This window comes from Dysidea avara, chromosome 6 (genome assembly GCF_963678975.1).
Source record: "Dysidea avara chromosome 6, odDysAvar1.4, whole genome shotgun sequence".
NCBI lineage: Eukaryota > Metazoa > Porifera > Demospongiae > Dictyoceratida > Dysideidae > Dysidea > Dysidea avara.
The window spans coordinates 15,591,461-15,619,203 of NC_089277.1; the positions used below are offsets into that span (position 1 = coordinate 15,591,461).

Here is a 27,743-nt window from a genome sequence, read left to right on the forward strand (position 1 = left end):
TCAAGACCTGGTAACTAGAGGGATTAAGTTTGGGAAACCTGGTATGAGGAGCAAAGGTTTGTGGGTGCACTCCCTAGTATTTTGCTAAACTTCCCAAAGTTTTTACAAAACCATGTGTATGGTGACTGTTCTATTAGAGCATTTGACTGCTCTGTTGATTTTATTTGCAAACCTTGAGTATTTGGGACTCGGTTGTGATACCTGGAGTAATCATTGAAATCTGTGAGACTCATGGTGACAGGCCTGCTGATGGGCACAGGTGGTAGCTAGCTCTATACACATGCACATAGCCAGAAAACTGCTTTATTAAATGTATTTTCAAATAACACGATAGTATTAAAAATATACACCTTTAGTGCTACACTGTTGGGCCAAGCTGTGTTGTAGAATGCATACATTGTCATGGAGGCTAGTCTCCTTATACTGTAATAAGTGCTTGTTGTTGGGAACACAGAATTATTTATTTAGACACATGTACGCAATGTCATAAGAATCGAGTACATCTAAAGGTGATATTAAAACTGGAGCTAGACAGAGGTGTATAATTAAAGTATCTGTGTAGAGTAGTAGCTTTATACTTTTTAATCTAGTTATGTGTGCTAGTTAGTGTATGTTTGACACTTATATACATGTTGTTCCTTATGCATATGTTACCCTGCAGAGCAATGACTAGAGAGAGCAGAGCTTTTTCTATTATACAGGAAAACCAGTTTCCTTTGGGCCAAATTTTCTCACCTTGCTATAAGCAGATTAGCTAGTCAGGTTACTTTGTGCACAAAGTTTAGACAAGTTCACTGTATTTGTTTTGTTACATCCTTCAACTCTTTACTTGCTTGTGTAACTACCACCAGGATACTGAAAGTCACTCAGAGAGTCATTATTTGGGCAGAACACAAGGCAGATAACAAAGAATAAGACAAAAACTGTATAGCAGCTGTGATCTGCTGCATGAGGAAAGGAACACTGTGGTTAGTCTAAGACTTTTGTGTGTTGCATGGGTGTTCTGGTTTGTAACACTGATTTATTCCAGCTGTTTACCATGACTGATCATGAGTTTGTCTTATCTATGCCTGGCTAACTACTTAACTTATCAACAAGTCTGCAATGTTTATATCTATAATTCATGGGATTATATTTGCATAAGTTAATATTGTTGTTTTTAAACTAGGCCAGCACATGGCCAGTGTGTATTTATGTTTCTATGTCTGTTCACTCCAATTCATGAAATAAAACATTTTGTGCTAAAAGTAGCCAGAAACGAAGACAGTACTATGATGATACAATACATCAGCACATTATGCATGGTACATATGTATATAGTGTGGATGTTCTAAGAGGGAGGAATTCTTAAACTGAAACTGGTAAAATTAAAATACTCTAATAGAACAGTCAGTTACTCTAATAGAACATCTATCATTAAAATTCTTCAGAACAAAGACCAGTGTGTGAGCTAAAGTTTAACCTCTTCTTCTTTTTGTCCTGTGCACTGCTATATCACCATTGTGCACAACATCCTGTCACTAGTACCAATTGTGCTGAATAAATTCTTCTTGGAAGACTGTTCTGAAAATGATTTGTTTAGTTAAATATATAGTGGACATTTTCAGTTGTATCTGCAAACTTAATACTTGGGCTGAAATGCAACTAAAATATTAGTGAAATTCTAGGCATCTGTATATAGTTAACAGGGTTATGCACTATGCAGGTTGGTACACGTACCCTTGCTTGATCAAGCTCCAAACATCAGCTTTGGTACAAACAAAACATGATCACTGAATACAGTGAATCCTCAGTTATGTGGATACCTTTGTCCTTATAGTTATCCAAAAGTGTTCAGATAAGTGAAATTGTTAGGATAACTGAGTTATAGAGAGCTACATTCAATTACTGTAATAAAACATACATTTACTCTAATAGAATGCACACTAATGAAAAGTACTCTAATTGAACAGTCACTTTTGGTGTTTGGATAATCAAGGTGTTCAGGTATCTAAGATTCAGATATGCATGGGATCCGCTGTCCCTTCTACTTGTATATTACATAAACTCTAGGTGTATATTTGCATATAAACTAACTTTTGATATTTTATTTCCATAAGTAGAAACTACGAGAACTTGTATGCCTCCAGTCTCCTGGATGAGTTCACCGGTGTGATCACAAAGACACCATCTAAACTGAAATCTCGACAGTCATTCCCCAAGGATACTGAATATACCCTTGGGTCTGTACCATTTAATCAGGTAGAGTCGATGCCACTTACCAACATTTTTGTATAGAAAACAACCTCTGTACTCCATAATCTGACACAAAAGTAGATACCCTAGACTTGGAAATACATTTTTCAACCTTTGTAATCCGACAGAGAATAATAGCAGAATTAAAAACAACTACAGAAAATAATTTTTAAGCAATCGAAGCATTTAGCTAATTCAGGATCTTTTGATAGTATATGGAGCTACAAATTTTCAAGGGGTTTTTTGCGGATTGAAGCCAATACATAAAAAAATGCAAGCATTTTCCTCCTTGAAAAACCCACTATACATTACTTATTTAAATCCAGTAAGCAGCTTGGTTGTATATTTCTGTTTTGTTGTTACCATGCACTTGCTGTAACACATGTAGTACATGATCAGTTACTGAGGACTGTAATAACACAGGAAAGTTTCTCATCCTCAAAGTAGCAGTGCGGGTTAAAGGTGTTGGATGGTTACATTTAGCCACCAGTGGTACTTGATGTTTGTTGTGGCAAACTTATTAATGATTATGTAAATGGTTAACTGGCTAAGCTATAGTGTGTTATTAAATGCCATAACTCATTGAATACATGGTGATTGAAACTTTCAAAACTCATAGTACATGTATGTAGTGTAAAATTTCCATCTACAACTATTTCCATGATTTGGCCACTTATTACAATCAGAAATTCTTAGACCACCCATTGTAACTGTACACTGTACAATGTACCTCTGTGTTGTTGTACACAAGTTTAAACATGTCACACAATGTTCCGTCTTGTTGTTACAGGAAGAATGGACTAGAAGGCTATGTGGGAAAGATACAGAAATAGAGGGTTTCCAAAGAGACCTTGATGGGATAATTGAAGCTCTACAACTACTTCATGATCAGTCTAACTAAACTCACTATGAGACAATGTTCACATAGACACAATGATCACATCCTGATATATATGAATTGTACTGTGAGCATACATTGGGCTGTACATGAAAAGAATCTGTAATTTTATTTGCAAGCGACACTATTTGAGAAACTCAACAGTGTAACTTCACTTACATAGCTAAGATGTGCGTTAAGTCCCATCGGTGATCAGTAACTGATCACATGGGTATTTATGTTTATCTTGTGTACCCTAAGCTTTATCTATAACTGCCATCTTCACTGTGAATACTATTTATTTTAAATTTCTCCTATATCAAGGCAAATAGCAACATAGCCACATGTAGCACAAAAGTGTTGGTCTAGAAGGTTAGGGCTACTGTACTAAAGGTCTTCCTTCTTATCACTTTTGGTCTCTCCGTTGTTCTTGCTCAGCTTCTGGAAATAGCTCAACTTGCTGTCCGGATCAGGGACAATCTGGCGAGCACAAAACACAGACAAGCAGAGTGATGAATTAATTTTTACAATGTACACACACATACATACCGTGTCACCACCTGGCTTCCATCCACATGGACACACTACCAAAACACATACACCATTAACAAAAATTGTATTGTCAACTTTATACAATTACAACAAAGCCATGACTGAAGTAGGGATGAAAAGACCACTATAACAAGCAGGTGTAAGCAGCACTTCCCTTGTTTTATTTCTATGAACTCTCCTTGTACGTACTTGTTTGATGCATGCACTATAGTAGCTGCTACGGTAGGTGGAGATGGCATGTCTTGGGCCTATGCAATATCAAACAGTGAAGAAATAAGCCTGTTTTTTTGTAGTATTATAATACGTACCATAGTTGAGCTATGACTGGCTGAAGGCAACAGTAATTGGTGAGTTTTAAATTTAAAATAAAGCCTATAAGATCACACTGAAGCACTTTTGGGCTTGATTGCGTCTAACCAATGCTGCCAAGCTGTTGTGAAGGAAAGTGAGGCTGGCTGCAGAAAAGCCCAAACCTTCATGACCCTACTCTACAGTACTATCATACTGTATGACATGCACACAGTTGAGGGATAAAGGGTTCACAGACATTATGGTTGTTCAGACACACGTTTGAATTTCAATTACCTAACATGCTGCATGGTAGTATTGAAACTTATACCTAAATTAGTAAGTGGCTATGTACAGCTTAATAGCGAAATGCAATCAAATAGTTCATAAGCATAGTGTCATACTAAATTAAACAGTTGCAACACCACCAGCGCTAATGCTCAAAGTTATCAGACTGCCAATACTGAATTTCGACGGAGACACTGGGCCAAACATTCCTAAGCAAGTCACTTTGTACAAAAATGGTACATTTGGGATTTTCTATCAATTCACAATGGCCAGTTTAGACAGGTAACCTTATTAGGACTAAAGCAGGTCAAATTATCTGTAACTAAGTATGTTTCAACTTTTGAGAAGTATTACTCTCCTTGTTTGGACCTAAGAATCTGGTGGACTAGGTGGTCCATTGTTAGCACAAAAGTTTACAAAAGAATTATGTCTTATTGACCTAGTAGTTTTAACACAGTTGCACTAAATATATCACTTTTGTTTTAAACCACTGTTGGACTTTGCAAAGATTTTTAAAGGTTTACATATATATCTGTGCATTGACAATTAAAAATGTAAGTATATACTAAACAACTACCTTCTCCAAATTTGTCGGTGTGTTGAAATGCCTGTACTAATCGTAGTGTTTCATCCACTGACCGGCCGACCTTAAGAGTAGAGAAAAGATGACAACACTACACAAAAACTTCACCCACAAAGATACCGGAAGGTCGTTCATTGTAATCTGACGTAGTATTCCTTTATCATCAATAATGAATAATCCTCTAGTGAAAGAAAGTAATATTATGCAACACCGAGTATATACGGGTATATGTATATCTAAAATTTTACTTATAGATGTGTTCCATGCAATAGTTATATCATGGCTGTGAGGGATTTCGCTGATATATACACCCGAACCCCTTGGGCCTGCAGCACAGTCATGGTCTAAGTGATTATCATTCTAGGCACACTCACCTGATAGGTGAAAGAACTATAGATCACTCACCTCATTTGTTTTATAGACTCACATCTGATGATCGATTGTGGTTTCAATAGCGTGGGCAAATAGCTCTCAAAATGTTATTCCTACGTCATTATGTTTCAACACATGCCAGAAATGTTTGATTGTGGGATTGGTTTTTGGGATGTAAAGGATCTACGGTTTTAATAAACCTTTGCTATTGTTGCAGTAAGTAAGCTAATAGATTAAGTTCAGTACGTAGGACTATAAGCTACTCACCTAGTTGTAATCTGCTCAATGGCAAACATGCCCCGCACGCAGTAAGTAGAAATACGCATCCATGCATTGCCCAAGCGATCATTTTACAGATCATTTGTCTTAGAATATAGTTTAGTTTACTGTCAAATCAACTACACTGAGTCTTGCCTACTGTGTAAACTAAAACCCACAATAAAATGCTCCGTGTTGCTCAATAAAACCAGTCAAAGTGTTTCGTATCTTTGAACTGGTTAGGTATCAAATCCATGAGCAAACCGATATTGCCCGGGTAATATCTAGATATTGCCCAGTGAATATGCGAGTTAAGTTTTGAATGGTACCTTTGAATGCCCACTATAAAGTGGTATATGTACAGTGGAACCTCAGTTATCGAAACTCTGGTAAAAGTAAGTGAATAGTTCAGAAAACTGAAGCCCATACATTTATATACAGAGCTCTGTTGAAATACTCTAATAGAACATACACTTGTACTCAAAATACTCTAATAGAACAGTCATTTCCAATTTTGGATAAATAAGGGTATGGATAACAAAGGTCTGATAACCGAGGGTCTACTGTATAGTGAAACATCACTTTTAGACCACCTCATTATAGTGACCATGTCAAGTAGGTCCCAATCATAGCTGAGGTGTTCTTCATGATGTCATAAATTCATTATTCCATTCCATGCATGACAGACTGAAGAATGACTATATAGTCCGAATGTTATAAGAATCAATCAACACTTTACATAAAGTTCGTTCATGTATGACATACAGTACATGTGTTATGTTCATCTATGAGAAATGTGCTGGGAAATATCCTAGCTTAACATAATTTGTACAACAAGTGTTATCACCACTTGCATGTTTAATTAACAGGTGGTTGGCTATTGACCTTACAGTTTATAGTCACACATTTTCAAATAAACAATCCTAAGTAAACAGCCAATATTAAAACCTCCAGTACCACTCAGTCTTATGCATGACCTTTCTTGTAGTAACCTGTTTGGCAAGTACACCATAAGATGAATTTCAAGTACTGCATTAGGGAAGTTTTGATGGGAATTTTTTTTTGCAATTTTGTCAAAAACCATGTGAATTATTAGCAACCAACTTGTGATGAGTATCTGTCTGGTCTGACCCACTTTATTGGTTGACGTGTGAAATAAATTGATTTGCTGGACAATGTGGAAAGTCCTGCAGCAGTCTAGCTTCTTTTGTGAGCCACACCCACTTATCAGGATTGTGTGTCACTGTCTCTAGTCATGCGTGGAGCCCCACCCATTTATCAGTAAGGTGTGTTGCAACAGTCTGTTAGTGTAGGCATGCACAGGTGTGTTTATGCTTACATGGACCACATCCACTGCACTGATAGATCGCTAAGTGTATGTACGTGTCATAATCATGAGTCATGCATGCTTAAGTTTCGTCCATCAAAACTATGGTATTCATGGCAACACTATTCTTAGTATGATATGTCTTAAAATTCAAACAGGCTCATGGCACATTTTAGTGATAGTGTACTAACAAATTGTACAAAATTTTAATGTACCATGCATAAGTGATCAGTAAAGATGTACAAAACATGTAAACCAACAGTTAAAAGCCAGCTGCAATTTTACACAACACCTACTATACTCTATTGTACATATCACTACTCCACCTTCTAGTAACACAAACACAACCAGACAAAACGCATATAACATACAATTATGACACTGGCAGGTTATATACTGTATAGCAGGAAATTTTTGAAAGGTTAAATTTTCGAAAGAGTGCTTGATTGGAAATTCAAAAAAATATTTTCGAAACAATGCCTCATTCAAGGAGGAAGCTAACAGTTGCTGCGTTGATCACATACATAGCTAGAAATTACTGCTTTGGTTGTTCAGTATAACTAAATAAATGGCCAATCTGGCTTTGACAGAATCTCGTCTAGCTACCCTAGGGTCTTCCTTCGTAGGTTGAACCATGTTGTTTGGCAGACTTTGCCTTAATTCAGTGGCCTGCGGATCGAGCCATAGCTAAGTACATGGCATTTTTTCAGCCCATCTAGATATTTGATGATAATTATTTGCTGTCTTCCCTAGGGCTGCACCAATTCCACTTTTTACCGATACTTCAAATATCAAGTACTCAGCTGGGAAGTATCTGCAAGTACAAGTACCGATACCAAGTACCTTAAAGTAGCTACTTCATAGTGCACACATTTATTATATAGTGCATTTCATGGTATTCTTGTACACATTTTCAGTATGGTTCATGTTTATAATGAAGTAGCCAATCAAGATTCACAAAGAAAAAAGTCACTGAAATGCAAACCAGTGGATATTCCAGTATTCTTCTGGAGAAGTGTAGGTAATGGTGGTTACAAAAACACAAAATATTATTCTAATACTGAAACAGTAACTTCTACCTGATTGCTCTATTAGAGTTATTGACTGTTCTATTAGAGTATATCGATCTTTTTCTCAGTAAAGCATTTTCACATGTAAGTTTCAGCATAGATCAGTAATTTTGCTGGTAGTTAGCTATTAGTGTTATACTTGATGCTTTTAGGTGTCCACTGTGCTAGTAAAATAAGCAAGTACAAACAAACGTTATTTTATTCTCGCACATGATAAGAATCGGTATCTGCAACAATATAATGGCCGATTCCGATACTTCATGAAAACAGCAGTATCGGCTTGATACCGATACCGATACTAGAATCGGTACAGCCCTAGTCTTTCCTGGTCTCTCAAGCCCTTATAGGCTTCAGACTCGTGGTGTCATTCGTGCTCCTCATATGCGTGCGCGTGGTATAGTTATATGGATAGCTACTTGTGTGTGGCCCAGTGCTTGTAGCTATAATACATTAGGTCTATAGCTAGCTAATAGCTAACTGATATTAGTAGAAACTATGCATGCGTGCATTCGCAAACTTTATTTGTAGCTAGCTTGTCACTTCAAAGCCGGGATGTACTAGCTATTGCTTGCTATTTTTTGAAAAATAAATTTTTTGAAAACACATTGTTATTTTCGAAGTTTTTGAAAATTTTCTGCTATATGGTACTACTCTACTATGTAACTGGACTCTACTATAAATTATATACTTTACTATAATCATATTGTACAAGTACGTAGTTGCTCACCTCAAGGCATGTCCATCTGATTCAAGGAGAACTCCATAGTCTTTAGAGATCTGTTTAGTGATGTCTGATAACAATGGAATCTGAATCTCTCCTAATCCTCCTTCATTACGAGGTGTCTTTATCCTTTAAAGGAAGAAGGTCACAGTCAACAGTTAACAGCTTCTATGCAGATTATACATCACTATACATCTGCAATGCTAGTAGTTAGCTATAATTCAAAAGGCTCTGTCACACTAGATTCAGTGTTTGGCTAATTTTCTCAGCTTCTAGAGCTGTGAAACTGGACACAATACCATAAACAGTTACTGAGCAGACAATAACTGTTGGTTATTCGGTTCACTGAAATTTTTTGCAATTCTCTATGCTGCACCTATAACATGTAAGCTACGTGCACCTTAAAATGTGTGGCACACATTGTAGTGCAGTTTGTGTTTATAGTGTTCAAAGTAATAGGCACCAAGTGATTATACCTACAGCTGAATCTAGTGTGAAGAGTCTGGGGTTTGGAAGGGTGGGGGAGAGGGGGGGTGGGGGAAGAGGACACATACATGTCCATACCAAACAAACTATGGAAATTACAATAGCGCTACTGAAAAGTATTTTATAAAAATGCAATTCTTGTTCATGTTCACAGCGATATGATTGTGTACGGTCATTAAAAGATTGTTTAAAAGTCTGTGACCGTCATCAGGAGTGCATCAAATCCTATGGATAAGGGAGCATGTAACACCATAAGCAGCGAAATTCAAAACAAGGCTGCCATGTACTATAATAAGTAACTTCCTAATAATTTAGGATATTATGCGGAGGCGCACGCTCAAGTAGATCACATTTCTGCTATGGCGAAGCGAAGCTAAGGAAATAAAGTTCAATGGCACGATGGAAGAATAGTAGCACAGGCTTAACAGGATAGTCTCTCTACAGTCACTAATCACGCAAAATTACTCCGTTTAACTATTCCAAGCTTTATCTTCGACTCGATGATCTTCCTATCGAAGCAGCTTGGCTACCTTCACACTAGATGATGGAGTAGCAGCCCATTCAGTGTATCCCTGTTGCGCATAAGAATGATGTAACCAATTATATATATAGTACCACAGGACGCCATGTTTGAATTTTGGCCGTAGCATTGGTAGTGTTGGGAGTTACACGCTCCCTAGTCCATAGGATTCAATGAGCTCCTGCCACCATTCATCGTTATATCTGTAAGTCTAGTTTTCTGAACTGATTCTACTCGCAAGATTTGTACCATATAGCAAAGTACAGATACAGTAGAAACCAAATATCACTTAACCTCCAGTGATCCCCACCATCCATTGGGCTCATGTGAAATGTCGAATTATTTTACTAGTACACATGTCCTACTCCCATACATTCATACCTCTCAACTGTCATGCCTACGGCATGATTCTCATAATTTGAGGTGCAATCTCACGCCCAAGGTATTGAATCAGCAATGTAGCCTCACTTCCACAAAAACGTTCAGTATCACAGCCAATAGTCTGTAAATCTTTGGATATTTATGCAGTTGTACACAGTTTCTGTCACATGATCATTCTCATGTGATTCCTGGTATTTAAATGAGGAAATGGTGCCGGATTAGAGCACTGGATTAAGACATGGCTGGGAGGACAACAGAGTGAGATGTAACAACATGTTTTGACTGCCCGGCTGTTATTTGAGTTATACTTTGTGCTGGGCCATGTGTCATAAATGATGACATGATGCCATAGATACACTGCAAGACAAAAATTGAGAACAAGCGACTACGTGTGGCTGAACACTAAAAGATAGTGGCATTCCAGTGCCTTCAAAGGATAAAAGTGCACTACCAGAATACCAGAATTCAATGGATATACGTCAGTGTGTTCAACTAATTCTAGTGTGTGGAATAGCAGATGGTGGCAGCTATATAAGCCTGCATAAACAGGTAGATAGATAGAAAGCATAGGTGCACAACCACACATTACTAGCCTAAGGGCACATTTTATGTATGTTGTGCTTGTTCTTTCCATCAGGTTGCACGGGATGGATGGCAGAACTTTGCTGATCTCATTCCTGGCAAAGGGGTTGAGAGCTTTGCACATTTCTGAGTGAATATGTTAGGAATTGGTTAAGTGGTGATGCAAAAATAACTGATAAACTGGCAGGTTAATCAGTTTACCTGGTAAAGTTTCACAGCTATGCAACTATATTGCAGCAAAATGGGGAAGTAGAAAAAGCATACAAAGCATCATTCTTACCAACATCAGTGATGCCTCAAGGTCACAATCTCAGAGTGAGAATGGAAGAATGGGAACTGCCAGTAGTAACACTAGCAGTGTAGTTACTATATAACAAACACATGGTAGACATTCTGCTGACCATCAACAACACCAGTTACGTCAACCACCTGGGGGAATTCAAAGCAGCTTGTAAGAGCTGTTCAATTATCTAAGGATGTAAAGATTAAAGAGAAACATACTTATCACAGTCCAACACCCAGTAATGCAGAATACCAGGACCATGATAAAAGACGGACAAGCCAGACTGGAAACTGCCACAACAAAATACAAGGTCTAGCGGAAGTGAACCATATAGCAACTCTTCTGTCTGCTGGTGCCAGTATCACTTCAGCTAAGTCAGATCCATCTGCAAAAGCAACAGACACATTCTCCAAAAACATGGACCTACATCAGATGTTATGCGGACCCACCATGGAGCAGGACATCAGACTCTACAAGCCACCACTGCTGATAACACCAGTGTGGTAACCCAACCACATTACTACACGTGTCGGTGCCAGCAGAAGTGGTCAACAGAGATAACTTGTTGATTCTTACACAACTAGCCATACAGCATATCCCAAGAGAGATCAGCAGCTTAATTTTGGATGAATTGCTTACTGTAGTTCCTGGAGAACTAAAAACAAGCAAGTCATATGACTTGCTATTTGCCAAATGGCACAACTATTGTTTTGATTTTAGAGGTGGACAGTTCTTTACAAGCAAGGATACCAACATAGCTATATGCTTGTCTACTGATCTGCAATACCAGTGTATGATGAGAAGGTAACGGCTACATAACTGACCGCACCCCCTGATTTGCAGGCTTGTAAAAGGAGTTCTCCAAGTCAGACCTCCTTTGCCAGGTTACTTGGGATCCTCAGAAAGTAGTAAACAAAGTACATTTCTACATGTACCTGTAAACACACTAGGAGACACTACTACTGAAATATCTATGAACAGTGACAATGTTAAGTATGCTAAATCTACGGCTAAGGAATCAAGGTCCACATCATAGATTACCAAATTCTTTTTTTTTCCTCCTTGAAAGAGAAGGCTGTATCTAGTGTCAATTTGACCCCTTTGGATAAACAATGTATATTTACTCTTTTTTACTGATCAACGAAAGCCCTTGACTTGGCAGAGTAGTGATAAACCAATAGTCAGCCAGCCAAAATGATATGTGCGACTGAGCCTTCTGAACTGTAATTCATAAATAGGTCAGAAACGGAAATATATGAAGAAGGTGGAGTAGAGCGGAATATGGTCTCACCCACCCATCCCAAAGGGAATGGCTGCAGACCAACATGAGCGGTTTGATCGTGGGTTTTGTTTTCATCCAGAAGATATAATGTTTACTACAAATAGTTGTTCAACAGAGAAAACTGGCCAAACACCATTGAAATGCTCGACCTCAATTCCAAAGATTTGGCAAATACTTCATATCCTGACCCATTTATAAAATAATACAAATAGCACCAACACTCATAGTATACATACATACATACATACTAACACACTTACCATGCTAGATGTGTGTATTTGGAGTCCACTGAACAGGCCACAATTTCTGTGCTGATCTTCCTAAACTCATCAGCACTATCACTGAATGCCATAATCTCAGTCGGGCACACAAAAGTGCTGCAACAAATAAATTGAAACTCACTATAAACACCTAATACATTATTGCAGTTTCATACACACACACAAACCTTCTACAGGTGGTTGAGTCATACATAAGCACGTAGTGATACTATGAGAGTGTGAATCAACTCAAAAACTATTGACTCCTTAGTCCTTACTACTAACTCAGGACAGCTCACAAACATCAATAGAATGTATGGATTTAATGGTAGTTTTCCCTACCATATGCATAGCATGTGTGACAGCTACAGTAAAATACTGTAGATGATAGTAGCTGCATGGCATGCATTGTAACGTAAACCTTAAATAATTGATTGTGACAAGCCTAGAAACAATGAGAGAAGTACGTATAGTGGATAAAAAAATTGAGATCACTAGAAATATTGCAGTAGTGTGAAACTTTCCAGTTTACAGTATTGTCAGTATGTACCACTCTGCGTGGGCAGTTCAAAGGCACCGCCAGTGCCATAATTTGTATATTGCACTGCTGCAGACCGCAGCGAGTGCATTATAACTTATAACGCACTGGTTGCGGTTTTGTAGACCACAACGAGTGCATTATAAGTTATAATGCACCGACCGCAGTGCAATATACAGATATTGCACTGGCTGCGGTTTTGTGCAGCATAGCACAAGTGCCGGTGGCGAAGACCACTACGACACCTCACCTAATAGGTGGAAAGACACTTCACAGATCACTCGAATTCTTTTATAGCCTGACATGTAACGGTCGATTGTGGGCCATAACGTCACCAATATGTATAATGTTTACAAGCAGCCAATCGCGATCGAAAAAGCCAACGCGGGTGGCCACAACTCTAGTCTACATATATAAACGTACTTATGCACCTTACTAGTCTGGTGCCATCTTAGCCCAGATTAAACTGTAGTCCACTTCGACAATGACTCAATAAAACAAATATATTCTAAATAATAGTAACCTTTACGTTCGATTGTGGTAACCAGTTTTGTCATGCCACCAGATTCGAGTTTAGCCAGTATGAATAGTAAGAATTAGACTAGCATCGTTTAGTAGTTAGGTTTTGTTTACTTAAACCGTCTATTTAGCTGCTTTTTTTCGCTTGAGAGAATCACTATGGCGATTAGTCTGGCGCTTAGTCTATATGGCGATTGAGTGATCACGCTGGCATGCTGAGCACTACATGATGAGAGTCTCAAACAGCGAATGCAGGTTAGTGATATAACGCATAGTGTACTAGCTTTCAATATCTCAGGTGGCTGCAGGGGGAACATCATCGCAACGTCCGGCTTGGTTACCCACAATCGATGTTAGAAACCTGGCCTTTATAAGTGTTACAGCTGTCTTGTGAGACTCTCCCCACCTATTAGGTGAGTGGTACATAACAGTTATACAACGTGCACTCGTGCTCTGCCTGTATAAACGCACTTGCCTTCGGGCCTAACGGCCCTCAGGCTCGTGCGTTTATATCAGGCAGAGCACTCGTGGCCGTTGTATAACTATATAATATACGTACAAGGAACCACTTTTGAGATAGTACTATAGCTAGCTGCATGGATTTTGTGTGTGCCAATTATAAATTCATAGCACTTTACAATTTTGAATACTGAAAGCAGGTTCCACATATGGTCTCATTGCTTGGTCCCATTTATATCAAATTAGACACCACAAATCTCAGTAATAACAGGAGCCCATAAGCGCTGCAAGGCGCAAATGTAGTGTAGCTCCTGGTAATAAGGTGTCCAAAACATGGGAGGCTCAATTTTGTCACACACACCATCTACTTGTACACACTCACACACTTACAAGTCCAGCGGGTAAAACATCAGCACCAGGTACTTCCCTATACACGAAATAAAATCAGAAAGCTAACACATATAATTGTACTTACCCTTAAAATCTGACAACTTTATTTGCTGAAACTTTCCATCTATTACTGCTGTACCATTAAATGATGGAGCTGGCTTGGAGACTGAAATGAAAAGCATTTCATGAGTTAGCACATGTAAAAAAGGCCCAGTGGATCAAGTATATAACTATTACATACCCTGATTATATAAAGGCATATAGGTGAGTTTATGTACTCAAAATGCTACATTATACCTGCCTCTCAACTGAACTTGTCTGGGAATATACACAAGTCAGAAAGTATAATTGTAACTATATAGTACTGGGAAAGTTTCACAAATTTCGTGAATACAGTGACAATCAGGAAACTTATGATGGTTAGTGTTAGATAGATACGTGTCTAACTGTAGAGGTTTTGTAGGGGGCATTCATTAATTACGTGGGTAGACATTCTGAGTGGGATAAAAATACCAATATACCCACAATACATTAGAAAATTTGAAACTAGATTTTCATAAGCTCTTAGTTTTGCTACAGAAGGCCTAATGTGTTTTGCAGACTAAACTCACGGACTGAGCTGGAAACAGCTTCTCAACAATAACCTAGGCATTTGTTATCTTTTGTAATGCTGGACACACCATTATCAAGCTACAACTGCTGGAGCTGTTCTTCCTATCAAGTCACAAAGGTTGCACATGCTCTAAATTATTTAAAAACACATGACAGTAATCGAACCATGGCTTTGTAAGATTCTACACAGCTTATAAAGCCATAATTTATGGTGAAAACTGCAGATCAGTACGTAAAAACTTACTGATTTCATATTAAGTAGGTGGACAGCATGAGGCTATGTGGCTATGACACTAAGAATACCTCCTGGATCACTACTGAGTACTGGAGCAACAAGGGAATAACGTACGATACAACAATAGCCTCTAGCACGCATGAGTACACGTTTTCATAAATATTCTAATAATTTAGTGCATACGTGACCTTTGTGACTTATGAGGAAGAGAAGTACCAGCAGCTGTAGTTCAATAATGGTGTACCCGATAATGCTTGGATTATTGTCAAGAAACTCTTTCCGTTGAGTCCAGTCTGCAAAATACATTACGTCGCTACAAAAAGCCTCCATTACAATGATATTTTGTATTAAACATATCTCCATGCCAAAACTTAGAGTGGTTTTCAAAATCACCAGACAACCATCCACTCTTTATTCACTCATTAGAAAATCTGAAGACTATTGTGTACGTACATGTGACTGGGAAATGTCTCCTGCAAAACCTCAATACACTACAATTATGCATTGAGACAACAGTACACATGATGAGAATTGTGAAACTGGTGTGCACAATAGAGTGACATTTGCAAAATTTTTGTAGATATAATTTGCAGTGTAAAAATTGATCCCAACTCTTGGCTCAGTGTCTGCGTTTTACACTTTGTGTATTTCATCCTATATATTGTATCACAGTAAAAATTGTATGTCAATATTATCTGTGTTGCATAACTCTTTCAGCCACGTGCAAAATCTTTTGAGAGGCGGTACGTGAATATTACCGTGTAGTGATCGGTTTCAACAGATTAAGAGTACAATACATCTATACCGTGTTGCTTTCAAAGTAAAGTCACGGCAAGGCACAAACTAATTACAATCAACTGAACTTACTTTGCGCCTTGCTCCAGTGCACGGCGTGTTCCACGGTCCTAGCCTTGTCTTCCGGCCACACTAACCATCCTCCACCATATCGATCACACAGATCTTGTGCTGACGGCAATCCCACAAAGAGATGCACCAAGATGATGCAGAATAATATTGTGAGCTTCATCCCTCTATTGTTCTATATAAAGCGCACTACGTCAACGGATTTTTCTAGTATGCGTGATATGATGTAATGCATGTAGCGAGCGCCCCATTTACTAAACACTTTTATCTGTATCAATGCAATTGAGTAAATTATTAAAATGTTCCAATGTACACAGCATTGCTTTTTTTACCATTCTTGTCAATACCTCCAACTACAACAACTTGGTTACCGTAGCACACAGCAGCTGGACCAGCCTGCACAATTGGTAAACAACCAATGGATTTCCATGATGAGGTGCCTGATGACATGCCACCTTTATTGGTGGTGCTCAACACACATATTGTATCACTAGCTGCAAGCCCACCTACTGCTAACAGGTATTTGTTATTTAAACCAGCAGCAGCTGAAAGTGTCCATGGAATATCAGCAAGACGTTGCCACTTAAGTTGATGGCTGGGCAAAGTATCCAGAGATGCAGCATATACTTCTGTGGAGGGTTCGCCTTGAGTTTGTCCACTTAACACGTACAAAGTATCTCCTAGTACAACAGATTCTGGCCGCAGCAATGGTTGAAGTAGATTGTTACATTTAAACCATTGACCGGTAGTGCCATCAAATATTTCAATTTTATTTAGTAATCTATTCTTATCAACACCACCCATTACAATTATCATCATCTGATAGTTAACAGCACTGGCACTGTGTCGGGCAGTAGGCATTTCTGTGTAGCCCTTCCATTGGTATCCATCTAGGGCAAGCACACTTTTAGTGGTGAGTTTTGAAATCTTAGTAATTCCACCAAGAATTAGCAGCTTATTCATGAGGACAACCATTGCAAACAGTTCGTGTGGAGTAGAGATAGGATTATCCCACTTATTAATGTCAAGATGATAAACATTAACGTGGAAATTGCCACTGTGTCTATCATCAGAATCAGTACGACCACCTCCAACATAAACTGCATTATTATACAATACTGCTGTATGTAATGCAGTGGCCACTGGTGAAGGGGCTACTTCCTTCCACTTGATGTTCACCGCTTCCCTGAACAAGTCGGGCACAGTAGATGTATTCCAAATCAGTTGTTGCTATGGAAAAAGTACACAATGACACACATTATTATAAGTTTATACAAACCTGTGACTGCGATGACAGTTTAATGGAAGCCAACCATGTGATAGGATCCATCCCATCATGACCAGTCCTCTTGCTACATACTTCCTTCATATTCTTGATCTGTTCAGAGATGTCTGACATTACAGGTCTCAACTGAGGATCATCTTCCAAGCAAGATTCAACCAATGGCTTTAACTCTTCATCACCTCCAACCATCATATCTAGATATTGCTGACGTCGCTCAACCTCAGAAAACATTATGCTCTTTCTTGATACTGTATCAATTTTTTAAACGCCTTTTGGGTCTGGCCACTGTTGGGTTGTGATGTGGAGGATTACTCCACCAAAAGAGAACACGTCTAATGGTGGTCCATATACTGGCTTCTCTTGCAATGCCTCAGGGGCCATGAACACCAAAGTTCCTGGAGTTTGTGTCATTGTTTTTCTAGCCCCTGTTATCATTGCCTTCGCCACACCAAGATCTGTGATCTTTGCTTCAAGATGAGGGGTAACCAGGATGTTATTAGGAGAGAGGTCTCGATGAACAATTGGAGGGCTGCGGCCATGAAGGTACCTCAACCCAAGACTAACATCATGTAGTATTGACAGCTTCACCAGTAAAGGAATATCATCATGCCTCTCTACCAGTGATGTTACACTCTCCCGCATCTTCTCCATTAACATAACAGGCAGTCCGGACTCGTCATCTGAAGGATAGTAAATCCCCAGGAATAGGACGACGTTTGGATGACGTAAAGTACTCCAGAGGTGGCATTCTCGTAGGAAATCTACTTTCACTTTTTGTTGTTCACCTTTGCTGGTAAATTCGTCAGAAACCATCCAGCCATGGATCTCTTTACCAGCACAAAGCTTTCCATCATATTCCACTTCGAAAACCTTCCCGTATGCGCCACATCCTAGCACCGACGTTGTAAATGGTTTCACCTGAGAAAGAGGAATCTTGAGGTTTCGCAGCGCCTCAGTTATTGTCGTAAGTGACATGAGCGAGTTTGAGGCCATTTTGACTGGGGAAGTGTCTCGGACAATGGAAAGTGCTTAGGAAAATGCGCAGTCCACGCAAATTCCGATTATCATGACAAATTCCTTATAATTAATCTGTCACTGTTCTGCAGTTATTGCTGCAGGCTGAAAGTAAGTCGCCACTGGGTCTGGGATATTTTTTCTGCATTCTTCACAGTTTCAGCTACATGTTTCTGACTCCCTGTATTTACAGCAAGTGATTTACAGGCCTAGCTATAGCCTTCCTTAGTGGGATCAATAGCACTCAATATATTTGACATGCCAGCTTTAAATCCATGCACAAACAAAATCAAGTCACCACCTGGTCTGGGTGGCCTGATTACTACACTAGCCTCAGGTCCCAAAATAAATGGGACAGCTAGTCGATGAGCGGCGGCTTCACAGTGCAGTGAGTTTCCAGTGACATGTGAACCTTGCTGAGTGCATAAAGGTAATTGTCTATAGTTCCACATGTTTCATCTTACAGCTACGCAACTAGCCATAGCTAGCCCATATAATAATCAACATAATTATGGCTATATCTTTTGGGTTGTCAAACACTGTAAACCTCTTTTGTTTTGCACTCATTAGCTATGTAGCAGCAGACCAGAAGCCAGCAGATATTGCTAGTTTGTCTTTACTACCCGTGAGTTGCCTAGATTTTCATGTCATTACTGATAGGCCTTGAAAACATTAGTGCCAGTGCAGGCCACTGACCAATTTCCAATGCAAAACTACTGAGTTGATTGCACTATGAGCTACATTTATATTACTGCAGCATGTATATGAATACATAAACAGTGCAGTACAACACCCTCCAGTGCCTAACTGGTCAGTAAAGCAGATAGAAACAAATAACAACACTTTGTATACATTCAGTCACTAGCTACAAATTTGAAAAGCCATCACCTGATTCATGGATCCAATTAATTGCTATAACTAATTCATAACAATAAGTAATTGTAATGATCGGCTATAACTATCACAAATATAGCTATCATAGAATAGTCAGCTAAGACTGACGGACATCATGATGCTGTCACCTGATGAAGCCCACCATGAATATGAAACATTATAGATCATATATGCCTGTATATAGAGTGAGTGCAACTGGAAATGTAACTTATTAGAATATATAGGTTATGATAATTATAGCTATACGTACTAAGATCTACACTGTAAATTCAGAAGTGTGATGTTCATACCATCAGTATGAACTTCACGCTTCTGAATTTACAGTGTAACTTTCTGTACTATATATAGGCACATGCAGTCCTGCAACTAGAATGGGTTGGAGTTGATTAATTGTCAGTTGAGTGTTCAATAAGAGATGCACTTGTACTAGGCAATGGAGGTGGTAGCTACATAACTTGGGTGTGACAAAATAAAGTGCATGCAGTACTATATATTCACCAGTCTCTATCTTTCTTCTTGGTATACCGCAGTTCAAAAAAATATAGTTATAGTAACTCAATATGGTAGTATAAACTACATGAGTCTGAAATTTAGCATATGCATATAATGGAGACTAATTAACAAGATCTTGCTTAAATGAGATGCCTTTATCATGGCACCTGCATAATTATGGTCCCTTCTGTATTAGCATACACATGTACAATTAGATCTAGCTTGATGGCTATAACTAGTTTATTTTAGGGCAGTACCAGTCTATAATATCAAGCATAAGCATTCATATAGCAGTATGGACATATATGGGAGCTAGGAGGCTCCACTGTACAATACACATTATTAATATGTATAGGTATGAATCTATTACATTACAGTATTGCTATATTATCTCAATCATATAGCTTAAGTTTGGCTTTTGTGCTTCCATAGTTATTATTTTAACTTCTTTTACACCTCCAAAGGAATAGCTTGCAGCAATATTATGAAAAGTGTGCATTAATGCTAGCTATACTGATGTGCTCCAATAGCATTGCTATCTGCAGAATCCTTCCCATCAGCCCCTCCAATTATAACAACATGGTTACCATGGTAGCTGGCTGGCAAATGATATGGATTCCCATGATGTGAAGGATATCATGAGATGGAACCTTTAATGGCCTTCGATACACAGATTGTATCACTAGCAGCAAACAGCAAGAGTTGGGGTAACTATAGTTACTTCTGTAACTAAGTTACAATATAAACACAACTATAGTTGCATCCTTAGTAACTAGTAAGGAAAGTGACTGTTCTATTAGAGTGGTTAAATGCTCTTAGAGTATCTCAATCATCCACTGTAAACATTCCTAACAAAAGATGGGGGGGGGGGGGGTTGGGTGTTCCACCACTATGGATCTCTTCTCCCATGCACTCAATGCTCACCAATCCACTGAACAAGCCGGTAAGAAAATATTACACTAACACCACAGCCATACTTGAAATATATACATACATGATGTAACTGTGACGACACTTCAATGGAGCTAATTATAACCAAGAAGAGGATCCATCCCATCATGATCAAACTTTCATTAGAGTGTCCTCAGTTATAATGAGTTAACTTTTTGTTAGGATTTCAGCAGCTTGATGCCTCTACACTAGCTGATATATTAACAATACTGCACAACATGAATGCTTACTGCTATACTCTGATCCAGTATATATAGTCTGTGACAACAATAAATTTGACATTACTATAGATACTAGTATATACAGTGTTTAAGTTTTGACAGTTATAACATAATACAGATGATAACAATTGACCTATGACACCTGCTCTAATCATATCATAAGGTGATCTGTCTATAAACTGGCCAATTTGTAGAAATTCCAAATGTGTCATTTATGTACAACTTGAGCTGACTAATATGGCCACCTGCTTATCAATAATAAGGTCAGGAAATTTTGGCCATATATGGAGACCAGTTTGATGTATATGCTAGTTTTGCATGAAAATGGTGTTTGTTTACACTAGAGCTATAGAGGAATAGCTATCAGTATTCATGGTAAAGGGATACTACGAATACAGTGAATGATGTGACTGATTGGTATCTTTGTGGGTGAATTAGGTTTTTGTGTATGGTGTTATCATCTTTAAATTTCTCTACTCTTAAGGTTGGCTGGTTGGTGGATGATTAGTATGTATTTCAACACAATGATGCTTATCTCATAACTACACAATAAAATACATATCTAATCCAAAACAGCCAAGCTGTAAAAAAAGTGTGCGGCCCTCAAAAAAGCTATGGTGAAAAAAGATGTGAAATCCAAGGTGGCGGCCAAGAAATGGCTGTGATGGTAGGTTAATGGTAAAAATTTTAATGACGACAATTCAGGTGAATTTTTGTGTCGCTTGGTCTCGGCAAAAAATTCACCTAAATTGCCGTTATTAAAATTTTTACCATTAACCTACCATCACAGCCATTTCTTGGCCGCCATTTTGGATTTCACATCTTTTTTCACCATAGCCTTTTTGAGGGCCGCACACTTTTTTTACAGCTTGGCTGTTTTGGATTAGATTTCACTTCTTTTTGTATTTGTATACCCCAAAGCCGGCCATAGGCCGGCTTTGGGACTTTTTTAACCTGTCTTTTTTTCTTTTCCACAGGAAGAAGAAAAGAGGAAGCAGATGTACTTTAAATATTTCTGATTTTATCAGTAAATGTACAGATTATATATATAATACATATATTTATTACAGAACTCTCCATGGTGGTTTCTTTGTAACTGAACACTCTACAAAGTGACTTCCTCTTGCTGCTCTCTCTACAGGGTGCATTGTTTGTAGCTGAACAATCTACAAATAACTTCTTCTAGCTGATCTCTCTACAGGGTGGTTTGTTTGTAGCTGAATTCTGTGCAGGTGATTTGTTTGTAGCTGAGCTCTTTACAGAATGGTTTCTTTGTAGCTGAACTCTCTACAAGGTAACTTCTTCTAACTGATCTTTCTACAGGGCAATTTGTTTGTGGCTGAAATTTCTACAGGGTGATTTCTTTGCAGCTAAACTCTCTACATGGTGGTTTCTTTGTAACTGAACTCTCTACAAGGTAATTTCTTCTAGCTGATCTCTCTACAGGGAGATTTGTTTGTAGCTGAACTCTCTACAGGTGATTTGTTTGCAGCTGAACTCTCTACATGATGGTTCTTTGTAGCTGAACTCTCTACAAGGTGACTTCTTCTAGCTGACCTTTCTACAGGGAGATTTGTTTGTAGCTGAACTCTCTACAGGTGATTTGTTTGCAGCTGAACTCTCTACATGATGGTTTCTTTGTAGCTGAACTCTCTACAAGGTAACTTCTTCTAGCTGATCTCTCTACAGGGAGATTTGTTTGTAGCTGACCTCTCTACAGGGTGATTTTTTTTTTTGTAGCTGAACTCTCTACAAGGTAACTGATGTCTCTACAAGGTCACTAGTTTGTAGCTGAACTCTCTACATGGTGGTTTCTTTGTAACTGAACTCTCTACAGGGTGGCTTCTTTTAGCTGATCTTTCTACAGGGTGATTTGTTTGTAACTGAACTCTCTACAGGTGATTTGTTTGCAGCTGAATTCTCTACATGATGGTTTCTTTGTAGCTGAACTCTCCACAAGGTTACTTCTTCTAGCTGATCTTTCTACAAGGTGATTTGTTTGTAGCTGAACTCTCTACAAGGAAACTTCTTCTAGCTGATCTCTCTACAGGGAGATTTATTTGTAGCTGAACTCTATACGGGTGATTTGTTTGCAGCTGAATTCTCTACATGATGGTTCTTTGTAGCTGAACTCTCTACAAGGTGACTTCTTCTAGCTGACCTTTCTACAGGGAAATTTGTTTGTAGCTGAACTCTCTACAAGTGATTTGTTTGCAGCTGAACTCTCTACATGATGGTTTCTTTGTAGCTGAACTCTCTACAAGGTAACTTCTTCTAGCTGATCTCTCTACAGAGAGATTTGTTTGTAGCTGAACTCTCTACAGGTGATTTGTTTGCAGCTGAACTCTCTACATGATGGTTCTTTGTAGCTGAACTCTCTACAAGGTGACTTCTTCTAGCTGACCTTTCTACAGGGAGATTTGTTTGTAGCTGAACTCTCTACAGGTGATTTGTTTGCAGCTGAACTCTCTACATGATGGTTTCTTTGTAGCTGAACTCTCTACAAGGTAACTGATGTCTCTACAAGGTCACTAGTTTGTAGCTGAACTCTCTACATGGTGGTTTCTTTGTAACTGAACTCTCTACAGGGTGACTTCTTTTAGCTGATCTTTCTAGAGGGTGATTTGTTTGTAGCTGAACTCTCTACAGGTGATTTGTTTGCAGCTGAACTCTCTACATGATGGTTTCTTTGTAGCTGAACTCTCTACAAGGTAACTTCTTCTAGCTGATCTCTCTACAGGGAGATTTGTTTGTAGCTGACCTCTCTAAAGGGTGATTATTTTTTGTAGCTGAACTTTCTACATACAAAGTGACTTGTTCTAGCTGGTCTCTCTACAGGATGACTTGTTTCTAGCTGATCTCTCTGCAGGGTGACTTGTTTCTAGCTGAACTCTACCGGGTGATCTGTTCGTAGCTGAACTCTCTACAGGATGATTTGTTTACAGCTGAACTATCTACATGGTGGTTTCTTTGCAGCTGAATTCTCTACAAGGTGACTTTTTCTAGCTGAACTCTCTATAGGGTGATCTTCTCGTAGCTGAACTCTCTGCAGGGTGATTCGTTTGCAGCTGAACTTTCTACATGATGGTTTGTTCATAACTGAACACTCTACAAGGTAACCTCTTCTAGCTGATCTCTTTACAGGATAACTTGTTTCTAGCTGAACTCTCTACATGGTGATTTGTTGGTAGCTAAACTCTCTACAATTCGATTTGTTTGCAGCTGAACTCTCTACATGGTGGTTTCTTTGTAGCTGAACTCTCTACAAGGTAGCTTCTTCTAGCTGATCTCTCTACAGGGAGATTTGTATGTAGCTGAACTCTCTACAGGTGATTTGTTTGCAGCTGAACTCTCTACATGATGGTTTGTTTGCAGCTGAACTCTCTACAAGGTAACTTCTTCTAGTTGATTTCTCTACAAGGTGACTTGTTTCTAGCTGATCTCTCTACAGGGTGATTTGTTTGTAGCTGAACTCTGTACAGTTTGATTTGTTTGCAGTTGAACTTTCTACATGGTTGTTTCTTTGTAGCTGAACTCTCTACAAGGTAACTTCTTCTAGTTGATCTCTCTACAGGATGACTTGTTTCTAGCTGAACTCTCGACAGGATGATCTGTTCATAGCTGAATTCTCTACATGGTAGTTTCTTTGTAGTTAAACTCTTTACAAGGTGACTTCTTCTAGCTGATCTCTCTATAGGGTGATTTGTTTGTAGCTGAACTATCTGCAGGGTGATTTGAACTCTCTACAAGGTGATGTTTTCTAGTTGATCTCTCTACTTAGTCTGGATGACTTGTTTCTAGCTGAACTCTTTGCAGTGTGGTCTGTTAAGTTTCTACCTGATCTCTCTATAGAGTTATATCTTGTTTGTATAGCTGAACTGGTGGTTTTTTTGATTGGTTGCTGAACTCTCTCTCCACGGTGATTTGTTTGTACTACAGAGTGACTGGTTTGTAGCTGAACTCTCTACAGAGTGAGTTACTTGTAGCTGAACATTGCTTAAAGTGACTTGTTTGTAGCTGATCTAGATGAACTCTCTACTGGGTAGCTTTTTTTGTAGCTGAACCCTTTACGCAGTGATTTGTTTGTAGCTGAATTCTCTACAAAGTGACTTGTTGTAGTTGAACTCTCTACAAGGTGACTTGTTTATCGCTGAATTCTCTTCAGTGTGACTTATATTGTTCCGAATCTCTACAGCAACATATTTGTAGCTGAATTCTCTACAGGGTGACTTGCTTGTAGCTGAATTGTCTATAAGATTAACTGTATGTAGCTGAACTCCCTACAGAATAACTTGCAATGTAATATAATTCTATAATGGAGTAAGTTATAAACGTAGCTGAATGCTTTATTAGGGTGACTGTTCTATTAGAGTATCTCGATCTCGCATATGCTACACGTAGTTGGCTTTGGAATCATAACTCAGTGGTTTGTAATCCGATTCTTCTGACTTGTTTCTAGCTGATCTCTCTACAGGATGACTTGTTTCTAGCTGATCTCTCTACAGGGTGACTTGTTTCTAGCTGATCTCCCTACAGGATGACTTGTTTCTAGCTGATCTCTCTACACGGTGACTTGATTCTAGCAGAACTCTCTATAGGGTTTTCTGTTTGCAATTGAACTCTCTACAGGATGGTTTTTTTGTATCTGATCTCTCTACAGGGTGACTTGTTTCTAGCTAATCTCTCTACAGGGTGCTAGCTGATCTCTGGATGACTTGTTTCTAGCTGATCTCTCTACACGGTGACTTGTTTCTAGCTGAACTCTCTGTAGAGTTATCTGTTTGTAATTGAACTCTCTACAGGATGGTTTCTTTGTAACTGCTCTCTCTACAGGGTGACTTGTTTCTAGCTGATCTCTCTACAGGGTGAACTTGTTTCTGGCTGAACTCTCTACAGATGATTTGTTTGCAGCTGAACTCTCTACATGGTGGTTTCTTTGTAGCTGAACTTTCTACAGGGTGATTTGTTTGCAGCTGAACTCTTTATATGATGGTTTCTTTGTATGTACAAGGTAACTTCTTCTAGCTGATCTCTCTATAGGGTGACTTGTTTGTAGCTGAACTATCTGCAGGGTGATTTGTTTGTAGTTGAACTCTCTACAAGGTGATCCTTCTAGCTGATCTCTCTACAGGATGACTTTTTCTAGCTGAATTCTCTACAGGGTGATCTGTTCATAGCTGCACTCTCTACAGGGTGATATGTTTGCAGCTGAACTCTCTACATGGTGGTTTCTTTGTAACTAAACTCTCTATAAGGTGATGTCTTGTAGCTGATCTCTCTACTGGATGACTAATTGTTTCTAGCTGATCTCAATATAGAGTTAAAACTTTCTCTATAGAGTTATAACATGCTTGTGTAGCTGAACTCTTTACAGAGTGGTTTTTTGATTGGTTGCTGAACTCTCCAACTACACGGTGACTTGTTTGTACTACAGAATGACTTGTTTGTAGCTGAACTCTCTACAGAGTGAGTTACTTGTAGCTGAACATTGCTTAAAGTGATTTGTTTGTAGCTGATCTAGATGAACTCTCTACTGGGTAGCTTTTTTTGTAGCTGAACCCTTTACGCAGTGATTTGTTTGTAGCTGAATTCTCTACAGAGTGACTTGTTGTAGCTGAACTCTCTACAAGGTGACTTGTTTATCGCTGAATTCTCTTCAGTGTGACTTATATTGTTCTGAATCTCTACAGCAACATATTTGTAGCTGAATTCTCTACAGGGTGACTTGTTTGTAGCTGAATTGTCTATAAGATTAACTGTATGTAGCTGAACTCCCTACAGAATAACTTGCAATGTAATATAATTCTATAATGGAGTAAGTTATAAACGTAGCTAAATGCTTTATTAGGGTGACTGTTCTATTAGAGTATCTCGATCTCGCATATACTACACGTAGTTGGCTTTGGAATCATAACTCAGTGGTTTGTACTCCGATTCTTCTGTACTACTGCACGGACTTTCTATGATAATTATTCCAGCCACCCACCGATTTTCAGCTCACTACTCTAAGCGGTTTGCCTGGTAGGCGTGAAAACTATTAGTTTTTTATTCATAAAAATTGATCACGTAATTGTGACACAGGTTGGGTTTTGTGTTATATCTCGATGGCCTTTAACTGGATTCCTTTCAAACCACAAAAAGGCACTCCTACGATAGTTACTCCATCTACATACCAATTTTCAGCTCATTCCTTCTAGCGGTTTACCCTGTGGGCGTGACAGACCTTCGACCTTATTTTACGCCAATAAGCGGTCATAACTCCGTGAATGTTCATCGGATTCCTACCAAACTTGGTACTGAGATTCGCCTTAATGAGCCCTTTAAGTGTGCCAAATTTCAGCCCGATTGGAGCACGCATTCGTGTTTCATTTCGGATTTTGCAAAGTGTGCGAAAAGAAGAAGTAGAAGAAGAAAAAAACGAAGAAAAAACCCCCACACTTTGGCCGCTCGTATCTCGGAAATGGCTGGAGCGATTTTCTTCAAATTTGGAATGTGGACTCCCCTACCTAGCCGGCACCTCTATAGCAACTTTGGTTTCAATCGGATAAGGAATCACGGAGCTGCAAAGGTGTGAAAATCGCGTTTACTTTCTTCCTGTAAATATACTCACGGTGTGGCGCGCCGGCTTCTTGGGCCGCACGACTCACTACCGTGTGTCTTGATATAGACACTTATACTTATGAAAGAAATCCTAAACTGCATTAATACTACCATAATCAAATCTGCTAATAATATTATTAAATTGCTTAGTTAAGCATAATAGCGCAAAGTAACAGAAAGGCTTCTGTTAAAGGCGCATTATTTAAAAAAGTCAAGTTGGGAAACTAAAGATACTGGTAATGACATGATAGTATACCACAGCACATCATAGCTTAACCTCAAAAAACTGAATATTATGTGCGAT

At 38.7% G+C, this 27,743-nt stretch overlaps 3 protein-coding genes across 3 annotated transcripts; all 3 read right to left on the reverse strand.

Annotated features, from left to right (window-relative positions):
* Window positions 1–3,393: 3,393 nt before the first annotated feature.
* LOC136257726 (peroxiredoxin-2-like) lies at window positions 3,394–16,199 on the reverse strand. Its single transcript, XM_066051012.1, has 9 exons — window positions 15,986–16,199; window positions 14,357–14,437; window positions 14,272–14,308; window positions 12,366–12,482; window positions 8,578–8,700; window positions 4,944–5,004; window positions 4,818–4,887; window positions 3,662–3,696; window positions 3,394–3,592 (listed from the first exon to the last, which is right to left on the reverse strand). Exons 1-9 carry the CDS (start codon window positions 16,143–16,145, stop codon window positions 3,500–3,502), a joined length of 777 nt encoding a protein of 258 aa, XP_065907084.1. The 5' UTR covers window positions 16,146–16,199; the 3' UTR covers window positions 3,394–3,499.
* Window positions 16,200–16,255: 56 nt separating this feature from the next.
* LOC136257725 (beta-scruin-like) lies at window positions 16,256–17,529 on the reverse strand. The gene is made up of 2 exons (XM_066051011.1): window positions 17,262–17,529; window positions 16,256–17,212 (listed from the first exon to the last, which is right to left on the reverse strand). The coding sequence occupies exons 1-2, from the start codon at window positions 17,496–17,498 to the stop codon at window positions 16,277–16,279; spliced, it is 1,173 nt and encodes a 390-aa protein (XP_065907083.1). The 5' UTR covers window positions 17,499–17,529; the 3' UTR covers window positions 16,256–16,276.
* LOC136259283 (dual specificity protein kinase shkA-like) lies at window positions 17,529–18,260 on the reverse strand. Its single transcript, XM_066052773.1, has one exon. The coding sequence runs from the start codon at window positions 18,258–18,260 to the stop codon at window positions 17,529–17,531; it is 732 nt and encodes a 243-aa protein (XP_065908845.1).
* Window positions 18,261–27,743: the final 9,483 nt, after the last annotated feature.